Source organism: Nannobrachium achirus (assembly GCF_963921795.1).
Source record: "Nannobrachium achirus genome assembly, chromosome: 17".
Taxonomy (NCBI): Eukaryota; Metazoa; Chordata; class Actinopteri; order Myctophiformes; family Myctophidae; genus Nannobrachium; species Nannobrachium achirus.
In genome coordinates, this window is record NC_137824.1 from 17964886 (window position 1) to 17986331 (window position 21446).

Here is a 21446-nt window from a genome sequence, read left to right on the forward strand (position 1 = left end):
GGCAAGGAAAACTGAGGAAGTCATGATGCACACTGTGTGAAAGGAATAAGATGTGTGTGGGTTTGCAGAGGAGAGGAGAGAGGAGATTGACACTGGCATGGCAGAGGAGAGTTACTTTAGGCATGTCACAATTATTACTTAAATCGCAATTGTTTTTTTGCATAATCTTTTCCATGTTCATATATTTTCAAACATTTTCAAAAATAGTGGCAATAGCAGATCTACAGAAGATCGTCTATTTCCACTATTAATGTTTCCTTATAAAAGTATAAAGTTATTAAACATTTCTTTGTAGGCTATATCTAGGCTATTCGTCATATCTGCCCTGTGCAATTTCAAATCCTAAACTTACTTATACGTTCCGGCGTTCAACGACAAAACACCAAACTAAATCGTAAATCGCAATCATTTGTGTGACAATTCAATCGTCAAGTGAAACAATGGTGACAGACCATAGAGGGAGATTGATTGACACTGGCATTCCGGGGGAGTGTGAAGAGTCGGAAAATAAAAAAGGCGGTTCCTCTCTTCTGTAGGTGATCTCTTGGTCTCTCTGTCTGTCTCTCTCTCTGTCTCTCGCGGTGTCTCTCTCTCTCAGACGGGGGCGAAGGCGTGGCCTTTACACAGGGGCTTGTCCTTCTTGGAGTAGAAGGTCTTTCCCTCCAGGTTGATCTGGCAGAGCTGATGAAAGAGAGGAGAGAAGCAGGGACGAGCAGAGAATGTTAAGAGAGGCAAGGGCTGACATTTCTAAAATGGTCTTTGGTGTAAATATTGAAAATAGCAGACCTCCAAGCTTGTGTCGCGACGCGCTGTGAGCTTGGAGTGTGGTGGCAGAAATGTAATTAAAACTCATTTGAAATGGCTTTCACAGTGCACATGCTAATTCAACTCAACTGCAGCTGTCAATCTAACAGCTGAGTTGTCTCCCCCACGCTTACTTCAACTCTGTCAGCAAAACTGTATTTCTGTAACTGTTTGTATGTTAACCTTATCTTTAGTACATGTCCTTATAAGACCATGTTTAGAATAGCATCTCTGTTAGAATGGACTATGAGAACTGCTTGGAGGTCGGCTATTTTCGATACTCGATATCACACTAAACTAAGCATAATCAAGTGAATACTGCAGATACAGCATGGATTTCTACACAGAGAGGACAATTCTTTGAACATAAGATGCTGCATTCAAGTTCAGGAGAGTTTGGACAAGGCAATTCTCTTGAATGCTGCCTTCAGGTATGGCATGGAAACAGGGCATTTGCCTTTCTTTCACCATAGTGAAGCTTCATTCCCACCGGATGCGATAAAGATAGCGATAACGATACATCGGCGTTCACATATGACAGCTTTATCGCTGTGGTGTGGACGCTACCATCCACTTCAATAGAAAACGACATATTTTTATTGTTATCGCGCCCAGTGGGAAAGGGCCTTAAAAACTGCATTCATGTTCTGGAGAGGGTAAAAGGGCAGGGGCTCAAGCCCCTTTTGATGTCTATGTGTGCACGTGGCTGGAGAGAAGCCACAGAGGGAGAGAGAGAGGGGTTACGTTCCGCTCAGGTCTCACGGGCAGTTCCGCCGAGGTGCGGAAGGTTACGGGCGAACAGCTGCTGCACACTGTTTATTATTCTGACTTTATTTACTTTACTTCCATCCGCCCGTCCTCCACGGATGGAAAAAAAAGAAAAGAAAAACTTAACAGAGAGAAAGGAGGGCCTGCGGGTGACAGTTTGACAGGAGTGACGAACTGGAGTGACGGAGAGAGAGAGACAGAGACAGACAGGAGAGGAGAAAGAAAGAGAACAAGAGAAGAGAAGAGAAGAGAAGAGAAGAGAAGGAGGGAGGAGAAAAAGAGAGAGAGAAAAGCCTAATTTATTCTTCGTCGTACGGCACCGAAAATAGCAGACCTACAAGGTTGTAGGTCTGCTATTTTCGCTGCGTGCCACCGTCATATGAAGGAGCATAAATTAGGCGAAATTGTCGAGAGAGAGAGTGAAAGAGAGAGAGAGAGAGAGAGAGTGAGAGAAAGACAGAGTCTCTCTTTCAGGGTGAGAGGCAGGTCTTTGTGACGCTGACACCCACAGGGTGAGCTATATGAATCAGAATGACTGTAGTAGTGGGACAGACAGAGAGACACAGGGAGAGGTGTATGAATCAGAATGACTTACTGCGCAGACGAAGCACGTGTCATGCCAGCTGTAGCCTAAGGCCTCCAAGAAGCGGTCCCCAGCATCAATCTTAAAGTCACAGCCGTGGCACTTGGTACCAAACATCTTTTCATAGTCTGGAGGGAGAGAGAGAGAGAATGACAGATCAAGCACTGTACTTACAGCGAGTACAACTTTGAGATACTTTTTCTTTACTTGATTATTTCCATTTCCACTTAATACTGTACTACTCCACTACAACTCAGAGTCAAATAGTTATTACTTATCGCAATTATTTTTTGCATAATCGTTTCCATGTTCATGTATTTTCAAAAAGTGGGTACGCAGGTCCGGCCGGGGCGCCTGGTCCTGTGTACCTGACTGAAAATGTTTCTAAGTGTAGAGTATCACCGCGGTGCTGGGGGCGCGTGGCTCAGTCCGCTTAATGCCCGCCCAGGGGTGCTTAAAGGTGGGTACACAGGTCCGGATAGCAGATCTACAGTAGATCGTCTATTTCCAAAATTAACGTTTAGATAGATTTTTTTTACACCACTAGAATTATCTGACAGCTTTAATAGTTACTAGTTACTTTATTTGCAGATTTAGATTATTAAACATACATTAACCACTTTAGACCTATTTTATACTTTGTCTATTCTATAAAAAAAAAGGCAATTTACAAGCTTGCAGAGCCATTTTTGAAAATGTTCGACACATTTTTGACTTTCACTTTGGATCTGTAAGCATATGATGACACCAATATATATATGTTTTAATACAGGTGTTTGAACTTTTTGGCATCACTTTGCTTTTACTTAAGTTTAAAACAAGAAAGAAAAAAGTAAGTAGAGACTCACAGTCATACATTAGAAAAGGGCCGTGCGTGCGTGCGTGCGTGCGTGCGTGCGGGGAGGTAATGAAGATGCAGGCAGAAAAAAAGGGAGGCTCGCGTAAGCTCCAGCAAAATGCGGGTGTGTCGGCGCCTCGGCGCAACAGACTCTCATCAATGGAGGAGAGAAAGGGGAATTACTTCAGCGCTTGCTCCCCGAGCGCGGAGGAGGAGGACGGATTAGGATAAGGGGAAATTGCTCCAGATACTTAAGCCTTCAACACCTGGAATTGTTCGATACTTTAGCTATTGAAAAATAGCAGATATACAAGCTTGCAGCGCGGCACCGAGTGCCGCGCTGCGAGCTTGTAGATCTGCTATTTTAGAAAAATCTTGAACATTATTTTTTTGCAAAATCTATGAATGTATGTATTTTTTAAAGCGAACATTTTGTAACTCAAATTTTGCTTCTGGGGGGGGTCCCTGGAACTAACTATTTAGACTAGAGATAGGGGTCCTTGACATGAAAACGTTTGAGCACCACTGACATAGAAACATGCGTTCTTCTAAGAAAACCTTAGCAGGATTTAATTTTTCAAAAATAGCAGATCTACTTGTATAATATCTGCTATTTTTTTAATAGTTAAAGTATAAAATAATGGTTAAAATAATAATAATGTGTTTCTGGTCTACATGGATTAACTGGATTGTGCCAGTTTTTTTCATTACACAGACTTGTGTTGGGGGGGGGGGGGGGGTTAGCCATGGCCCGTGGGGAGGGGGGTTGGGGTGGGGGTCAAGCTATAACGCTGATACTCGAGAGCGGAGAGTGAGAGAGAGAGAGAGAGAGAGAGAGAGAGAGAGAGAGAGAGATGCTGACACAGCACAATGTTTATCAACACTCAAGGCTTTATATTGGCAGAGGAGCGCCGAGGAGAGGAGAGTGCTCAGGTTTTCTGGCTTAGCCTCTGATAAAAGCAGCAATCCACTTGTGAGGGAGAGAGAGGCGCGGTGCAGCACGCCACGCCACGCTGTTAAATCATTTACGGCCCACAGGGGGCGTATATACCGTTAGCCGGGGCCAAAAAATAATACATCATAATACAGCATTAATTCTCGATTTATTTGTATTTATTTTATTTTAATTTCAAGGACTGGATTCAAGGAAAATAGCAGATGTTTGTGAGCTTGAAAAGTTTACCTGTGACCCAAACTAAAGAAAATAGCTGATCTAAGCTGTTTTCTTTAGTTTGGGTCACGGGTAAACTTGTCTTTTGGGTCTTGAGCTAAAATAGTTTTGGAACCACTGCATTGCGTTCCAAGTTCAGGAGAGTTCTGAAAAAAGTCAATTCTCCTGACTGGTGCCTTCGGCGTAAGGCATGGAAAAGAGGCATGGATTTGCATTTCTTTCACCACAGTGAAAACTGCATTCATGGTCTGGAGAGGACACTCTTTTACAGATGGGTAAAAGGGCAGGGGCTCAAGCCCCCTTTGATGTTGTCTGTGTGTGCAAGTGCCTGCACCCGGAGCCAACTTAAGAGAATAAATCAAAAAGAAAAGTCTTAATTTGTAGTTCAGGTTCAAGAGAGAGAGAGACATAGTGTGTGTGTGTGTGTGTGTGTGTGCGTGCGTGCGAATGCGTCATCTTCCTTGATGAAAGGCAGAGCGCCTCTCTCTCTCACCTCTCTCGCAGTAGGGCTCTCCCTCCTCCATGTAGAAAGCCTCGTTCCTGATGGCAGTCTTACAGGCGGAGCATTTGAAACACTGAACATGGTAGGTCATCTTGAGGGCGTGCATGATCTCCTGCGAGGGGGAGGAGAGGGTGTAAATTACTGTAATCTGCAGGAACCCAGACCCCGCATGCAGCCACAGAGGGGTCTTAATCAAACTTATGCTCGCCTTACATCTGGTGAGATTTGAAGTGATCTTAAAGAAAAAGGTCTTGCACAAGTTTCCAATGTCATAGTAAAATCATGTCACGGTCTGGAATCGCTGGGCACGCGCCCTTGACACGACTTGTGTTCAGTCACAGACTCAGTCAGAGCGGTCTCGTCATGAACTGATCATTCTTTAGTACTGGATCAAAAGGTTGGTGGCGATCGATGCTTGATGCAATAGAAGCCAGTATGTGTTCAGTATCGTGTTATGAAAACATTAAATGCATCTGGATCTAGATGCAAACGATGGCCACGCGTGTTAGACCTCTACCTACACATAATCACAGCGCTATAGCAAAAATATATGCATACTGTATATGGTGTTTATTGTGTAAGAGATTAGAAAACAGAGCTATATTTTCATCCATGCCTTACGCCTCTTATCCCTAAAATTCTTTACCTTTTTTTACCATTTTGAAAAACATTTTAAAATACTTCAAATAGTCGATCTAGACTACATCGACTCATTGTGAGCGTGTAGATCAGCTATTTGAAATATATTTAAAAAAATATCTAAATGGTAAAAAATGGCAAAAGAGTCTAGGGATAAGGGGTAAGGCATGGATGAAAATAAGGCCCATAATCTCTTAAAGCAGTGGTTGTCAAGGACCCCCAAATTAATATGTATTTGGCCACAGACCCCCATCTGAAACTATTTGGTGCCAGGGACCTCCATACATGATTTGTGCTTGTTAAAATGTCTAATTTATTTCACATTCTTTCAAGATTCTAAGGTTAAAGTGGTTAAACTGATCGTGATTAACACGTTTTGCTGGGGACCCCCTGGAACCCCATCAAGGACCCCTGAGGGTCCACAATGAGAACCACTGTCCTATAGAATCCTTTTTGGATAATGTGTTAAGCGGACGTGACTTCCAGACAGTCCCAGTCTTTAAACTAACGTCAGCCACCACCCCGCAGGACTAAAAGCCCACATGACTGATGGCAGACTGCGGTTAAACGTGAGAGCTTGTCAAGACTTTTAGTTGTTCAATTATCCTGTGGTGAACGGGAGGCATAAGTCTGAGCGCAGCGGTGAATTACAGTACGCTGCGTGAGCGTCGCTTACAGCCCATTTCATATCCCTTGTTCTGTGTTTTGTTTTATGGAGCTGCTGGGATATCAGCAAAGCAAACATGCACAGAGCAGAGCACTGTCTTCCAACAATTCTTCCTCTCAGCAGGCCAAGAAGAAGTCAGCCTGCATCTAAATCCAGTGGCGGAAGGTACTTACAGTTTTCAGGTGCTTTCACTTTAGTTTAGTATTTATTATACTTGTACAATACTCCAAAGTACAAAGTACTACATCTCAGAGGCAAATATTGTACTTTATACTCCATATACTACAATTTGAAACGTTACTTTCTAGATTTAGATTATCATTACAAAACATGCATTAACCAAACAAGGCCTATTTTACACTTTGGCTCTTCAAAATATATCAGATCTACGAGTGTCGAGATGCGTTGTGTGCTTGCAGATTTGGCACATTTTGCAAACTTTTACTTATTATAGTTTTTAAGTATATGTTGCAATACTTTGTTTTCACAGTTTTGAATAGAAGGCTTTTATTTTTAACAGTCATTTCTACATTCTGATACTGCCACTTTTACTTGAGTAAGAACTAATCAGAGTACTTCTTCCAGCCACCGTCTAAATCTGCCTTCATTTCTTGCCTTGTGACGTTTTTGAGCGGTACCAACTGCTCCTATGTCTGGCTTTGTGTGTATGCATGTATAAGCACGGAATGTCCGTATGAGCACGGCTCTCCATGTATGGAGATAACTAACGCCACAGACAGAACGGCCCATTCAAGGAGATATGCACGTGTGTCATGTTTGATACCATGCAAAGTAAACAAGGTATTTAACCTTTATTTAACCAGGCAAGCAAGATTAAGAACACATTCTTATTTACAACTACCGCCATGATTTTTGTATGTGGAGTAAGAACAGTCCTCTGTGTGTGTGTGTGTGTGTGTGTGTGTGTGTGTGTGTGTGTGTGTGTGTGTGTGTGTGTGTGTGTGTGTGTGTGCGCGTGCGTGCGTGCGTGCGTGCGTGTACAGTACACGTACCCCTGTGATCTTCTTTTTGCACTTGGCACAGTTGGGTGCGTAGCGGTTGTCGTAACACTTGGTGCAGAACACGGAGCCCCTCTCCTCGAAGAAGCCTCCCTCCTCCAGGACTACCTTGCACTGGGAGCACGTGAACTCCTCAGGGTGCCAGGAGCGCCCCAGCGCTACCAGGTACCGACCCCTGGAACACACACAGTTTACAGTTTAGGCATTTAGCAGACGCTCTTAAAGATGTTATGACCATAGACATAGAATGGTAGACGCCCAGTGTTGTTTTTGACAGCAAATTTTTATTTAGTTTTAGTCATAGTCTTTTGAATAAGATGTAATTTTAATTTAGTTTTAGTCATAATTTAGTCACCTGAAAAAGTTTTAGCTTTAGTCTAATTTTAGTCAACAAAATATCATAAGATTTTAGGCCACTAAATCTACAGTTGATTTAGTCAACTGAAATGTATTTTGGCAGGCCTCGATGGCATCGTAATCTGATTTTACACTTGGTTATGTGCTGAAAAGATCTGATATTTTCAGCATGCAACACTTGAAAGCAACCAAACATAAAATGACTCTCTTCTCCACTAGTCCCTCCCAAACGTTTTAGTCAAGTTTTTATTTGGTTGACGAAATTGTCAATATATTTATTCTTAGTCATCACAGCTTAGTTTTAATTTAGTTTTCGTCAGTAAAAAAAATGCAGTCGAAAAACATTTTTCGTCATAGTTTAGTCAACGAAATCAACACTGTTCTGAAGGAACGCTCGGTAGGCCAATCAGGTGCGGGACTCCCTCTTTCCCACTGCAGGGGGCAGCAGAGTGCCTTCCACAGTTCCACAGTTCTGCACTTCCCCCAGTCCTGTTTTACCAGTCGCGCCAATGAACTGCAGCGGCGGTATGAGGTATCTCTAGTCTAGATCTGTGGTTATGACACTCAAAAACAAGGTCAATCAGGCTATCAGTTTGGCTAATATTGTTGATGACGTCACGCAGTGCCTCTACTGTACTAACTGCACTCTACTGTCTGTCGCCCGGAGAGAGTTGACTGCAGTGAGAATAGGGTCTCGCTTTCTGCTGCCATGCTCTGGACATGTTTAGCGGCTGTGTCCATCTGTCTAATCGGTCCGGATTGACTAGAGCGACCGTGGTCGTGGAGCTGTTTACTGTTCAACACGTATTTGTGTGTGTGTGTGTGTGTCTGTGTGTGTGGTGACAGAATATAACCGTGCTACAAGCTCACAACGCTTCGCTTGTAAATGACGCACACAATCTTTGAATCCACAAATTACAATTAATTTACAGGGAAACAAATTTAACAGGTTGATAGTTGTACACTTAATGATTCACATACTGTAGCACCTCCTCCTCCACACAGGGAAACTGCCCATAACTGCTGAAACAGAGCAATATTTAGCGAGTTGTTTGGCCTTGCTCTTTGTTAAGCCACTTGTGGTGGATTTATGTACATAACCTGGCCTTGAGTATTGAGAATCTACATCTGTACCCAAGGTCTGTTATGATTCTAAGTAATGGTTGGTAGGGAATGCTTATCTTGGCAAGCCTGGTCCATGTACAGATCAAAACACATCCCACCTCCAGAATCTGACTGGTGTCAACAAAAACAACATCCGGTGTATTTTTTTGGGATGCCAGCAAAGACATCACAAGCTCAACCAAACCCACACATCACACACACGTACACACGTACACACGCACACACATACACACACACACACACACACACACACACACACACACACACACACACACACACACACACACACACACACACACACACACACACACACACACACACACACACACACACACACACACACACGCACGCGCACGCACACACACACACACACACACACACACACACACACACACGAGTGAGCTCTGAAACAGGGTTTTGCACTCCAGTCAGGGGGAACAGAGCGGTTGTAATGGAAATGTCACATCCCAAAAAGACACACATGAGTAAACAACACACAGCCAAAGTGCAAAGTAAACAAAACAAGTCAACACATACACATGGAGACGTTCCTGGGAGACATCCTCTGTGTTCGTATTAACAGCTTTGCAGCCGTCACATACAATCCTTATTTCAAAAAATAGCACAACAACAACAAACAAAAAAAGAAAGATCTACAAAGCTCACAGCACGTTGCAATATGATGCATTGTGAGCTTGTAGGTTTGCTATTTTTGCAATTCTCTGCTATTGTTTTATTTATTTATTGTTTCACCTATAAAGACATAAGACACCAGGTTGTAAGTTATTTTTTTGCTGCCTTGAATTGTTCAAACATCTTTCGATCGATTTTGATGCTATGTCATCAAAATGTGTCTGGGGACCCCCTGGAATCCCCTCAACGACCTGTGTGGGGTTTGAGTAAATGTACTTAGTTACTTTACACAAGACGGAAATAGCAAGACACAGCAATTCCGGTTTACTTCCCGTATCTGTGTGACGTACTGTAGTTGGATACCTTTTTAGAGCGGAAGCAGATTGGAGACATTCATTTCCAAAGGGGGAGTGAATGTGAACCCAGCTTCTGAACCATTCTTTAGCTCCACGGTCACTGAACTAAATATTGGACCCGATCGCAACAAGCCACACAATATTCCCAAAAATATCATACTAAAATGGCTTTTTTCAGAGACTCAAATTAGGAGAAAATCTACTTTATAATCGCCCTGTTTCCGTCCCAACAACACACTCTCACTTGATCTAGCAACAGTAAACAGGACGTTCGCGAGATTTGCCATCAGACACCGGCACCCATTTAGGAGGCTATTTGTAGTCTTTGTGTACCATGTCACACGGCTCCAACCAGGTTGCCCTATCTTGGTATATTAAAAATCTTTACCTGATGATTTTGTTGCAGGCGCCACACAGCGGGGTCCTGGCGTTGTCCTCGGGTGCCTGCTGCGCTGCCTGCATGATGGAGGAGCGGTTCTGCATGGGAGTGGGCTGCACGGGCTGGCTGTGCTGGGTCAGCACCGTGCTGGTCTTGTCCGGACGGTAGCGGTCGGCGAAGCCCGGGTCCGTCACCCACGGGGGTCTGCAGGCCGGACCCCCCGACGAACCCGTGGTGGCCGGGGTCTTGGAACCTGGGACACAAGCATTACTGTATGTCAGTTATTTCCATGTGGGAAAAGTACTCAAAAGTAGTGGAGTAAAAAGAACAATATTTTCCTAGGTAGGTAGAGGTAGTGGAGTTAAAGGAGCTATAGTCAACTTTTTCTTGAAAAAAAGACGCTAAAATAAAAATTTCGAAAATATTTTATAAAAAAAAGATTAAGCTTCATATGTGTTTCTATTCAGAAATGACCACAAAAAGTTTACATCGGATGTAAACATTGTCGGCCCGACAATGACCAAAATGATTATTTTACTATTATTTTATACTTTTTGTGGTCATTTCTGAATAGAAACACATATATGAAGCTTAATCTTTTTTTATAAAATATTTTCGAAACATTTTTATTTTAGCGTCTTTTTTTCAAGTATCGAAAATTGAAACATTCAAATACAGTACTAGTAAATGTACTTAGTTACTTTCTACCAACGGCATAAACCTACCGTCAGGTTTATCTGCTGCCTGTACTTTGCCAGGTGAAGGAGTTGACTCAACACTGTGGACAGACAAAAAGACACACCTGAGTAACCATGGTGACCCAGACCGAGTTCTGTCTTAAAATGTTACACAAACTTACCTCGATAATTGGTTCAATCATCATTGTGCAGTTAAGAATTTAGTCATTACCTGAATTATTGTTTATGAATCAATCTTTTCTCCAGGGATTATATTAAAACAACAATAACTTTGGCCTCAGATACAAAATCTGAAAATATTTTGGTGTTAAGAAGAAAAATTGTCCAAAATGTTTATTTTTTTCTCAGAAATAGCAGATCTGTGAGCTTGTTGATCTGCTATTTTAGCCAATGTATATATAGAGTTAAAATGGTTAAACCGATTTTTAAGCTACATCAACACATTCTTTTTTCTGGGGACCCCCTGGAGTCCCCTCAAAGACCTGTGGGGGGTCCCTGGACCACACTTTGAGAACCACTGGTTTATGGATGAGCAGAACTATCATCAGTTGAAAGTATGTAATTGCAATATTTGATCCAGAAGAGTGAATCTCTTTTGAGTTTTATGACAAAAAAAAATGAAAATAAAGTCTAATAAAATGATTACATTTACGGCCATTGAAATAATCATAATTAAAGTAATCATAATTAGGTTTTTCTTATTAGCGCAAATTGACCCTGCAGCGTGTTTTCACGACGTCGAGTGACATTTGATAAAAAATTATCAATCAGGAATTCCGACTATCAGCACAGCTGCTGTGTGGTTCTGAAGGAGGCCAGAGACGCTGAGAGGCATCAGAGTTAATTATTTTAATCATGCTCCATGTATAGGACTCACCAGCGAAATAAAGGTATTTATTTTTTATCTTTTTCTTTCCACTTGAATTGGAGTGCGGTTGGTTTCTCTCATGCCTTCAAGCACAGCGGGAATTGTATGCGTGTGCGTGTGCGTGTGCCTCTGCAACAAAGTGCTACAGAAAAGCAGCGTTTCTCTGACGAAAGAAACAATTCCATTTGAGTGGTTTGACATCCAGTGGAGGATGAAGCCCTTTGATTGCTTTTTTGTTTTTGTTTTTTTAAGATTTGTTTTTGGGCTTTTTATGCCTTTATTGATAGGACAGTAGACTGACAGGAAATGGGGAGAGAGATGGGGAATGACATGTGGCAAAGGTCGTCCGGATCGGGAATCGAACCGGCGACGCCAGCAGGCATCATAGCCTAGTATGTGGTATGCGCCTTGACCACCAGGCCAGCGGGCGCCCCCTGATTTCTTGTTTTAATAGCAATACCACAATGCAGAAATACTATTGTTATGAGTAAAAAAAAAGGCTACATTTAAAATTGGACTTAAAAAACAAGGTACACATGTTATAGGATATTTTGGAAAAGACAAAGAAAGATAAAATAGGGCTTAATTGGTTGAGGTTTTCGGTTGAATAATACTATATGTAAACCTGCAAAGTAGCCAACTAGTAGGAAGTAAAGTATTGAAAAAAGCAAAGTGTACTTAAAGCTATACTATGGAAGTTGCTCAACTACTGGTCAGTAGCGGTATTGCTTTTTTCGTAGAGTGGTCTCACGTTCCTATGCGACCAGGCGTTGGGCAGTTACAGGCTAGACTCCTACACCAGCGTAAACACTGCTGTTGAAGCAAGCTACTTCCTGAAGAGACGGCAAGACGCGCTGTGATTGGCCGGTAGTGTATGATCCGCGCTGTGATTGGCCGGTAGTGTATGATCTGGAGACAACGTATACAGATGACGTAATTTTGCAGCGAAATGCAGCCCCTGTCACGGCTCAATGGCTCAGTAAAAAACATATAAAGAAAAGGCTTTCGGGGCTGAAAATAACGGAGTGGGTGTTCTAAAACTTTAGCGATTTAATAGTTAGGACAATTTTAATAACGCTTCCAGTGCCAGCCCCTAGAGGGCACCAAAGAATGCCAGGGTTTGTCCCATAGGCGAGCGCATTAGCATCCGGGGACTCACGTTGCAGTGACGCGCGTGCTCACGTTCGTGCACGTCATGGAAAGGTCCCGGATGAAAAGGGCTACAAAATAGCTATTAGCATTTTCTCATTTTAAAGATCATTTTTCGGCGATTTCGCCGTAAATAAACCTTGCGCCGCCTCCCTAAAAACACAATCCAGAGATATGGACCTTCAAAGATGTGGTTTTTCATTGGATTCGGCGGCGATTCGCGGCGACGTTACTCGCTAACGGCCGGCCGGGGGGCGGCCGGATCTCGGCCACTGGATTGAAAATTTAGGCCCAGGCTTCAGAAGGCCTCGGATCATTTTATTCATTTCATTAAAAAAGCCGAACCTGTTCGGGATCGGCACACTGTACTACGTTCCGGAAGCGGCGCTGAACATTCGGTGAACATTGGGGGGCTCAAAAATGTATTTTAAACCATTTTTAATGGAATATATCGTCGGACCATGTAAAATGGCTCGCTGGCTAGCGTAGGACGAGCCAGGACCACCCACGGCTCTACAAGCAGCTCAGGGTAAGTAAAAAAAATAAAAAAAAATTGTATTGGATTGAAATAAAGCCGAACATGTTCGGGATAGGCACTGTATGTGTTAAGATTAGTTTTAAAATAAAATTATACTCAAAATTAAAGTACAGTAATTGAGTGAGGACAATCTTCACCTGTACCGAGGATATTCCTCAGCCCAGAGAAAGCAAGGGCAGGACACGGCACGTTGACACCTTAACTCCATCACCCCGGGGTATCGCTTGCCAAAAGAATAACCTCGTCTATTCTGGGAGATCATTTCCTTTTTTTGGCGAGCGACCCCACCACACAGCGTTTGAGAATTAGGCTTTCTGCTGCGAGGACGGTGTGTTGACGCCACAGAAAAGTTTGGTTCTCGCAGAAGAGCTCTCGTATCGGTGCTAAAACTTTTGATTAATCTAGCAGTTGTTGCCGCCGCAGTCGTGCGTCAAAACCTCTCGGAGAAAGTGTGTTACCCACAGCGAGCGTCACTTTAAGCCAGTGGCGCGCTTCCGTTGACACATGAAAACAAGCTCCATTGTGAGCCGAGGAGGCAGGGAGAGAGAGAGAGAGAGAGAGAGAGAGAGAGAGAGAGAGAGAGAGAGAGAGAGAGGGAGAGAGAAGCTTTCCACGGTGAAGAAAATAATGCAGTTGCCTGGGGGCCTGCCGGTGTTTACATCATCTAAAGTGCCATCCACAATAGACTAATGAAGGGCTGATGAAATCCTTCCTCGTTTCGAGGGGGGGGGAAAACAAGAAAAGCCAGACGTGACACACATTACTCGATCCTTGCGGTTCACTCGCCGCCTCTCACCGTTATCAAGGCTCATCGCTAGGCCTCTCTGAAGTGATTCTCAACCTTTTTTTTCTAATATCAAAGTGCCGCGCTCAAGTTTGATATGCATTAAAGGGCCGCCGTGCAATTGGATTTTTATCTCTGTGACACCAATCTAATGCTGTAAAATTATGATTGGCGTTAATTTAACTCTGAAAGCGTACAGAATGGAACCAAGTGGAACCACTCAAGAGTTACAGACCTGTAAAGGCGGTGTAGTTTTCTAACGTCTCACTTCACTCTAGTATGACTTTAGAAAACTACACCGCAGTGAACTGGCTCTTCACATTCTCTGGAGTATGGATGAGCCTTGAGGCATGCCATACTCTCTACTAAACAGAACTTTTTGTTGGAAAGGTCTGGTTCAATAGGCTACAAAATGATGTCACTCCGAACTTCTGAAAAGCATTACCCAGAATTAGAGAGGAAAGCTGCACGTCGGAAAGTCGGAACTCTCCGACGGAAAGTTAGTTTTGGACTAGCCTGTTTTGGAAGGGTCCATGCGGTTCCAGCCTTATGGCATCATGTTATGTACACACACACACACACCTGTATATGTTGCTAATGTTTCAAAGGAACACGTACAGACCTGCATAATACTCATATACAATATCTCAAAGGAACATGTCCACTCACCCGCGTATAAATCCATATAACACCACTAGCATACAGTATGATGCTAATGTTTCAAAAGAACACATGTACACACACCAGCATATTGCTGTTGTCGGGTGGAAACCCTGTATTCATCATAAAAATAAACAATTTAAAATAGTGAAAATAGCCGATCTACAAGCATACAATGCCTCGCACCGTGCATAGAATCAGCTATTTTCACTTGTTTTGTGCGAGTCTTGTATGATGAGGCAGGGCTTTACTTTACTTTTCCTTTCCTTTAGCACTACAAAACTGTGGAGGAAGAAAAAAATAATTTCACCATCTGCTTTACACCTGTAAAACTGATGAGTCAAATACGACCGATTGTGATTTGCACACACACTGGAGAGTTACAGATCCGTAAGGGTCCCTGTGGTCCATACTTAACAATAATTTAGGATGGTTGGGGGGGAAACCCGCTCAAGGACCCCTTGTTGATCCTCCTCGGGCCCAGCGTTGAGAAGCATTACGTCTGTTAGCTTAATCATTAACCCATTAAGAGAGAGCGGGAAAGCATCTGCACCACAGATGTATAGAAACATAGGTTTTTCAGAAAACTGTTAGGATTTAGAAGACATTTTTACGATGGGGTCTTCATGTCTTCATGGGTTAATATAAAATGATCAACGGCAGAGGCCCCGTGGACGTGGTGGGCAGGTGCAGCCAGGGAGAAGGTTGCATACTTGGGAAGGGTCCAGGCCTGTCCAGCAGGCCTGCAGTGGACCATCCATTACTGGCGTTCCAGCAGTAGCTGCCGAGGCCAGGTGGAATGCACTTCCTCTGCCCAGACCACAGCGCATTTATCCCTGCATGCTAGGATCCTAACTATATCCATGATGTCCCACGGAAACCCTGTATGTCCCATATTTCAACTCTTTGCAGTTTTTTTTCCCTTAGTTTTTTTGGAAATGTATACTTGTATACTTGACTTGTATGGGGCTAAATTGACCCATACAAGTCTGTAACTCTGACAGTGTACAAATGGAACCAAATGAACCCTAACGGGTTCATTTGGTTCAATTGTACACTGTCAGAGTTAAAGGGAAGACCTTGAATTTTTAAAACGTTTGAGAAGCACTGTTCTAAATCATAACAGTTTTCTGAAAAACATTTGTTTCTATGTTCAGTTGTGCTCAAACTTTTTAATGTCAAGGACCCCTAGAATTATATGTATTTGACCACTGAGACCCATCTCAAAATATCTTGTTCCAGGGACCACCCCAGAACCCTAACCCTAACCCCAGAGGGGGTCCCCACCTCACACAATTTTGGGGGGGTCCCCAGATGACAGTGAAGTGACAATTTACAGACTTTTTAAAAACTGTTTGAATACCTCAAAAGAAAGAGAAGAAAAAGACCATTTACAGTACTGCATCAAAAGTAATCAACAAACACTACTATAAAAGCTGGTCAAACGATGGTGAAATTGTCAAATAATATAAGAGGCAAAAAATTTGAAAATAGCCGATCCACAAGCTCACAACGCCTTGCAAAATATTCTGTGTCCTGAAATGTAATAGTTTTTTGGACATACGAGGTTTCTAGCCGACAGCGACAATATCAACTTTATATGTGGATGTTCTCGTGTACAGAGCACAGCATGAGGGATAGCCTGACCTGGAATGACTTTCTAAATGAGTAAATGCCAATGCTTTTCTATGGGAACGGAGTGTATTTTAGTAGAAACCCGCTTATGGTAAGAAACCACTCCATTCCAGGCACGTGCACACATAGACATCAAAGAGGGCATGGGCCCCTGCCCTTTTATCCGTCTGTAAAAAGTGCCCTTTCCAAACCATAAGTGCGTTTTTTACTAGAGTCTTATGTTGAAAGAATTGCCCCTCTCTATGTAGAAATCCATGCCGTTACGCCACGTCTCCAGTAGTGACTTGATTATGCTTAGTTCAGTGTGGTATCAAGCACCGAAAATAGCTTGGAGGTCTGCTATTTTAGATATTTCCACCAAAAAGCCCTTCTAGAAACGTCAGCCCCTGCCTCTCTAACATTCTCTGCACGTCCCCGCACTGTTCTCATAGAAAAGCATTGGCAGAATCTGCCCTCATAGGTAGAATTAAATGTTGGTGTGACCGTACCCCAAACAGTGTTGGAGTACAGATCTTTTTGGCGGGACGCTAGCCTGATTTCAGACTCAGCTGAAGCTTGAGTCTGACATTGTGCCCTGTTTGAGCCATTTGTGGAGGGGAGGGACTTTGATGGCACCGATTGGTTATTTGTTAAACCCACCCCCTGCGCTAATTGGAGGAGCCGTCATTTCGGCTCCAGAAATCACTTATTATGAACACATTTCCAGACCAGAGAAACCACAGACATAAAAAGGTAGACGCCTCTTCCGGCTCTCTGGTACCCGTTATTATTTTAGTATGCATAAAACGAAGATCTCACACAAGACATTAACACAGTAATCTTATAATATGCCACTGCAGCTATGTCCCCACCCTTCCTCCTTCCCCAACTTCACTCGGGGCTTGGCTGCCTGTACTTGATTCATGAGCAAGTCAATATGCCTCCAAAAAGAAAATGTAGATCTGATGCTGCAGTGGTTATGACTGTGTGTTGTTACCTGCCAGTCACACAGCTGCTCCAGTCACTGTCAGTAATAAATCAATGTGCTGAGGCGATCAGGGCTACCATAACATTGCGACACCTGTCATACAAAGATCTGTCTTAAAAAGAAAAAAAGAAAATGTTTGCGTGCGCTTTGTGTGCGCATCCATCAGTGGGGTGCCACCTAAAATATTCTTGCATAGGGCCACCTGAGTCCTAGCACCGGCACTGTGTACAGCCTGTATACAATGTACCCCTGGTACTGTAGCTTCCATGCTGTTTACCTGGCCTATGATAGTTCAACCAAAGCAGCGCTATAAAGCAGGGTTCCCCAATAGGCGGCCCGCGGGCCTTTTGCGGCCCGCGGGGGGCTACTGTCTGGCCCACACCAACCCCAGTAATAATGGTGGTATAAGAGCAGCAACAACATTAGTATATCGTCGTTGTCGGGTGGAAATCTCGTATCTCCAAATTTGTACGTTCTTTCGCAAATCATACAAGGCCGTCACACAAAAGTAGTGAAAACAGTCGATCTACAAGCACACAACGCCTCGCGGTGCGAGGCGTTGTGTGCTTGTAGATCGGCTGTTTTCACTAGTGTAAATCATTTTTAAAATGATAAATTCAAAACGAACGGTTTTGGACATACAAGATTTTCACCCGACAACGACGAAAACTGTCGCTGGAGTAGTGGGAACGCCACCGTCGCCCCCTGCAATGTTGTGGCCCTCTGCTTGGTACCCTAGACATGATTCGGCCCTTGGGGAAAACTAATTGGGGAACCCTGCTATAAAGCATCAGCAGTATTTTGTATTATACTCTAAGTAACCACATGTCAAACACTGTTCAGTCATACCTAATTTATGCTCCGCCGCACAACGGTGTCGCGGTGCAAAAACAGCCGATATACAAGCTCACCACACAGTGCATCTGAGGCGCGGTGTGAGCTTGCATGTCGGACATTCTCGACGCTCGGCACCGGCGTACGATGATAAATGATATGACTTCACACTCTTTAAAAACATGTTCAACATCATAGAAGAAGAAGAAGGGAAAAGAAAAGAGACACAGGAAGAACAGACGACAGATGCAGAAAAGGGGTTCAGGTTTTGTATTTTTCAATGACAGAAGAGGAAAAGTTAGCAAATGTATCTTTCCCTTTCTTTCTTTCTTAATGGCAGGGAGAAGCCTAAAAATGATGATGGCTCAGAAATGAAAACAGTCATAGATGAAGAACTCAAAAAACAAAAAGGAACACAGGCTTAAAAGAGAAGAAGAGAATGAGAGAGAGACAAAGAGAGAGCGAGAGCGTACAGATCAAAGGAGTCTGAACTACACAGACAAAGAAGAATCAAGAACAGAACAGTGCTTTCCCCCCCCTGTTAAAGAACATAGTGGTACTACCCCCCCACCACCACACACACTTAAAGAACAGAATGGTACCAGCCCCTCCACCCTCCCCTCCCCTCTCCTCTAAATATGACTCCCGCAAAACAGTGTGAGAAAAAAACAGGAAATGGGGGCAAGAGACAGCAGGTGTTCCCGGCACAGTGTGTTGACAAACACCCATCATCATCGCCGTCACGTCAAAAAAAAGAAGAATTCAGAGAGAAATCAGACACTTTCGGCACCCATCAAACATCACGTCACACGTTCAGAGGGCGATAAAACATTATCATCATCGGTATTCAGTATCAAGACACTTATCAGGCTCAGTACACAGTAAAGGCTCCACCCTGGGCTTTGTCATCGAGGCCACGATGAGAAACTGGCAGTGATCTAGGCAGCGTTACTTCTGTATTTCTATTAATTTTGTGTGGTTTGTGTGTGTGTGTGTGGAGGGGGGTTGGGGGGGTCGTGAGGGGAGGGTGTATTCTTTTCCCATTCCATTTTATTTCCCTCTCCCTCCTCTGTATCCGGGGGAGAGTTTGTTTTCTTTAAATCTGCCATTTGTGATTAAGTTTGGCTATCGTCGTCTTTTTTGTTGTTTCGTTTTCCGTCGTCGTCGGTTCGTGCGGGTTGTTGTGGTTGGTGGTGGTGGCTAAATGGCTTTAGCTGTTGGGCTTCGGCAGTGGCGGCTGGGTCTTCCTGGCGCGTTCGTTTCCCTCGAGGACATCTCTTTAGGGGGACGGGTCCCACGCTTCAGGACTTAATGTTGAGGGCCCGGGCGGACCTCTCGTGGTGCCAGTCCCGCAGACGCGCGTAACGGGGGCTCTGAATCTCCGTGAGGAACTTTTCCCTAACCGACGACATGCAGAAAGGGAGAGGGAGTGAGTCACGGAAAGATGACAAGCAGCCACACACACAAACACACGGGAAAACGAAAGATGGAGTTTAAAGTTTAACAAGAAGTTATGAAAGAAAGAAGAATGTAGAGCGAGAGGGAGGGAGAGAGGGAGAGAGAGAAGGAGGAAGGGAGAGAAGGAGGGAGGGAAGGGGGTTATGAAGAAACAAAATAGGTCAAACAGCTGAGACAGAATAAGGTTAAAAACAGGGTTTTGAAATGTAAAAAGGAAAAGAGCAGACACTCTCAAGTCGTTATCTCCGCATCCAACCAGTGGGGAGGAGGGTTGAAAGGGATGGTGGTTAACTCTCAATGACCGGGAACATGCCCGAGTCGCATTAGATTTGACTTTAACCATAATTTTATGCTTTTAAACTATTGAAAAATAGCAGATATACAAGCTCACAGCGCGGCACCGAGTGCCGCGCTGCGAGCTTGTAGATCTGCTATTTTTGAAAATGTGTGCAAGTCTTTGAATATCTTTGACCCCGATCTTTGACCAGACTTCTAAATCGTTCCTCTAAATCAGTGGTTCTCAAACCTTTTCATGTCAAGGACCCCCAAAACTACAGGTATTTGGCCGCAGACCCCCCCCCATCTCAAAATATGTTGTTCCAGGGACCCCCCCAGAAGCAGAGATTTGAGTTACAGAAGTTTGCTTGGAAAAATATATATTAAAAAAATGTGCACACATTTTCATGATTTTTCAAAAATAGCAGATATACAAGCTCGCAGCGCGGCACTCGAACTTGTATATCTGCTATTTTTCAATAGTTCTAGGCCTAAATGGGTTAAGGTATGAAGCAGAGTTGTGCATGCCAGGCTGATACAGAAAGAGGATGAAGGTAAAAACTTGCACACTACACACACTCTACGTTCAAAGCAGTGAAATCTAACAGCTACAGTACACACACACACACACACACACCCACACAGACACAACTTTCTTTTTTTCCTCATTCCGGAAACTGCTTGAAAGTGACGGTTGAACAACACACGAGCACAACGTAAGCGTCACTGCACACGCAAGGCGTATTATTATGAAAACCCGATGTACAGTATTATAGCTAGTGGCACACGTCACGCCGGCGTCGCGCACCGAACAAACAGCACACCTGCAAGCTCTCCGCCTATAGCGTTGCGGGCTTGGAGATCTGCTGTTTTTGGTGCAAACCCCCCATACAAAACCTTTTCCACAACGGTTAGCGGTCCATTCAAAACCTTTTCCACAACGGTTAGCGGTCCGTTCAAAACCTTTTCCACAACGGTTAGCGGTCCATTCAATGCCTTTTTTTTACCTGGATCTTTTCAGGATTTCATCATCTGGGTCCTGCACTGTGAGATCCAGGAGAAACACGCATGAGAATGAACGTCTTTGTCTATACTGACAGAATGCACGCACAGTTCCTCCTGCATTTATTTAATTACCCTTCAAAAAACTAGAAGAATCACCCATTTCAAACCTCATCTTCAGATTGCTGAGCCTCACCAATACAACCATGGGATTCTAAAAGTCTATAAAATGTCCAGAAATATCAAAAGAAAATGACTATACATAAAAAAAAGGCAGATCTATTTCTGCTCAAGACACGTTGCATCACAACGTGGTAAACATCCTCTGGACACCTAAGCACTGTTCTCCCCCCCCCTCTCTTCTCACCATCTCTGTGGTTCTCAATCTTTTCAGGCCGTGACCTCCCCAAAATAATCATATTTGGTCCAGTCCCCCCCCAACCCTGACAACTTAAGCACTTGGACATGAAATGTTTGACTCTGTTCCACAGATAAATATTGTGAAAATAGCAGGATCTACAAGCTCACAACGGCTTGTAGATCAGCAATTTAAAAAATAAAAAGTGTCTCTTTCTTATATTATTTGACAATTTGGCCAATGTTTGACGAGTTTTTGTAGTTATGTTTGATGCAGTAATGGTCTAAAGGTCCTTAACTCTCAAATACCTGGAACGCGCCCGAGTCGCGTTAGATTTTAACCACTTTAACCATTATTTTATGCTTTAACTATTGAAAA

General features: G+C 43.5%; 1 protein-coding gene across 1 annotated transcript in view; it reads right to left on the reverse strand.

Moving 5' to 3' along the window:
* Positions 1 to 556: 556 nt before the first annotated feature.
* The window catches only part of pdlim7 (PDZ and LIM domain 7), a gene marked incomplete at its 5' end in the record, with an annotated part of 78950 nt that continues 58060 nt past the window's right edge, over positions 557 to 21446 (reverse strand). The window contains 7 exons of the mRNA XM_080745462.1: positions 557 to 681; positions 2168 to 2283; positions 4658 to 4778; positions 6986 to 7166; positions 9851 to 10094; positions 10567 to 10619; positions 20716 to 20752. Of these exons, the coding sequence (XP_080601588.1) occupies positions 595 to 681; positions 2168 to 2283; positions 4658 to 4778; positions 6986 to 7166; positions 9851 to 10094; positions 10567 to 10619; positions 20716 to 20752 (839 nt within the window). The 3' untranslated portion in view covers positions 557 to 594. The remainder of the gene's footprint in view (positions 682 to 2167; positions 2284 to 4657; positions 4779 to 6985; positions 7167 to 9850; positions 10095 to 10566; positions 10620 to 20715; positions 20753 to 21446) is intronic.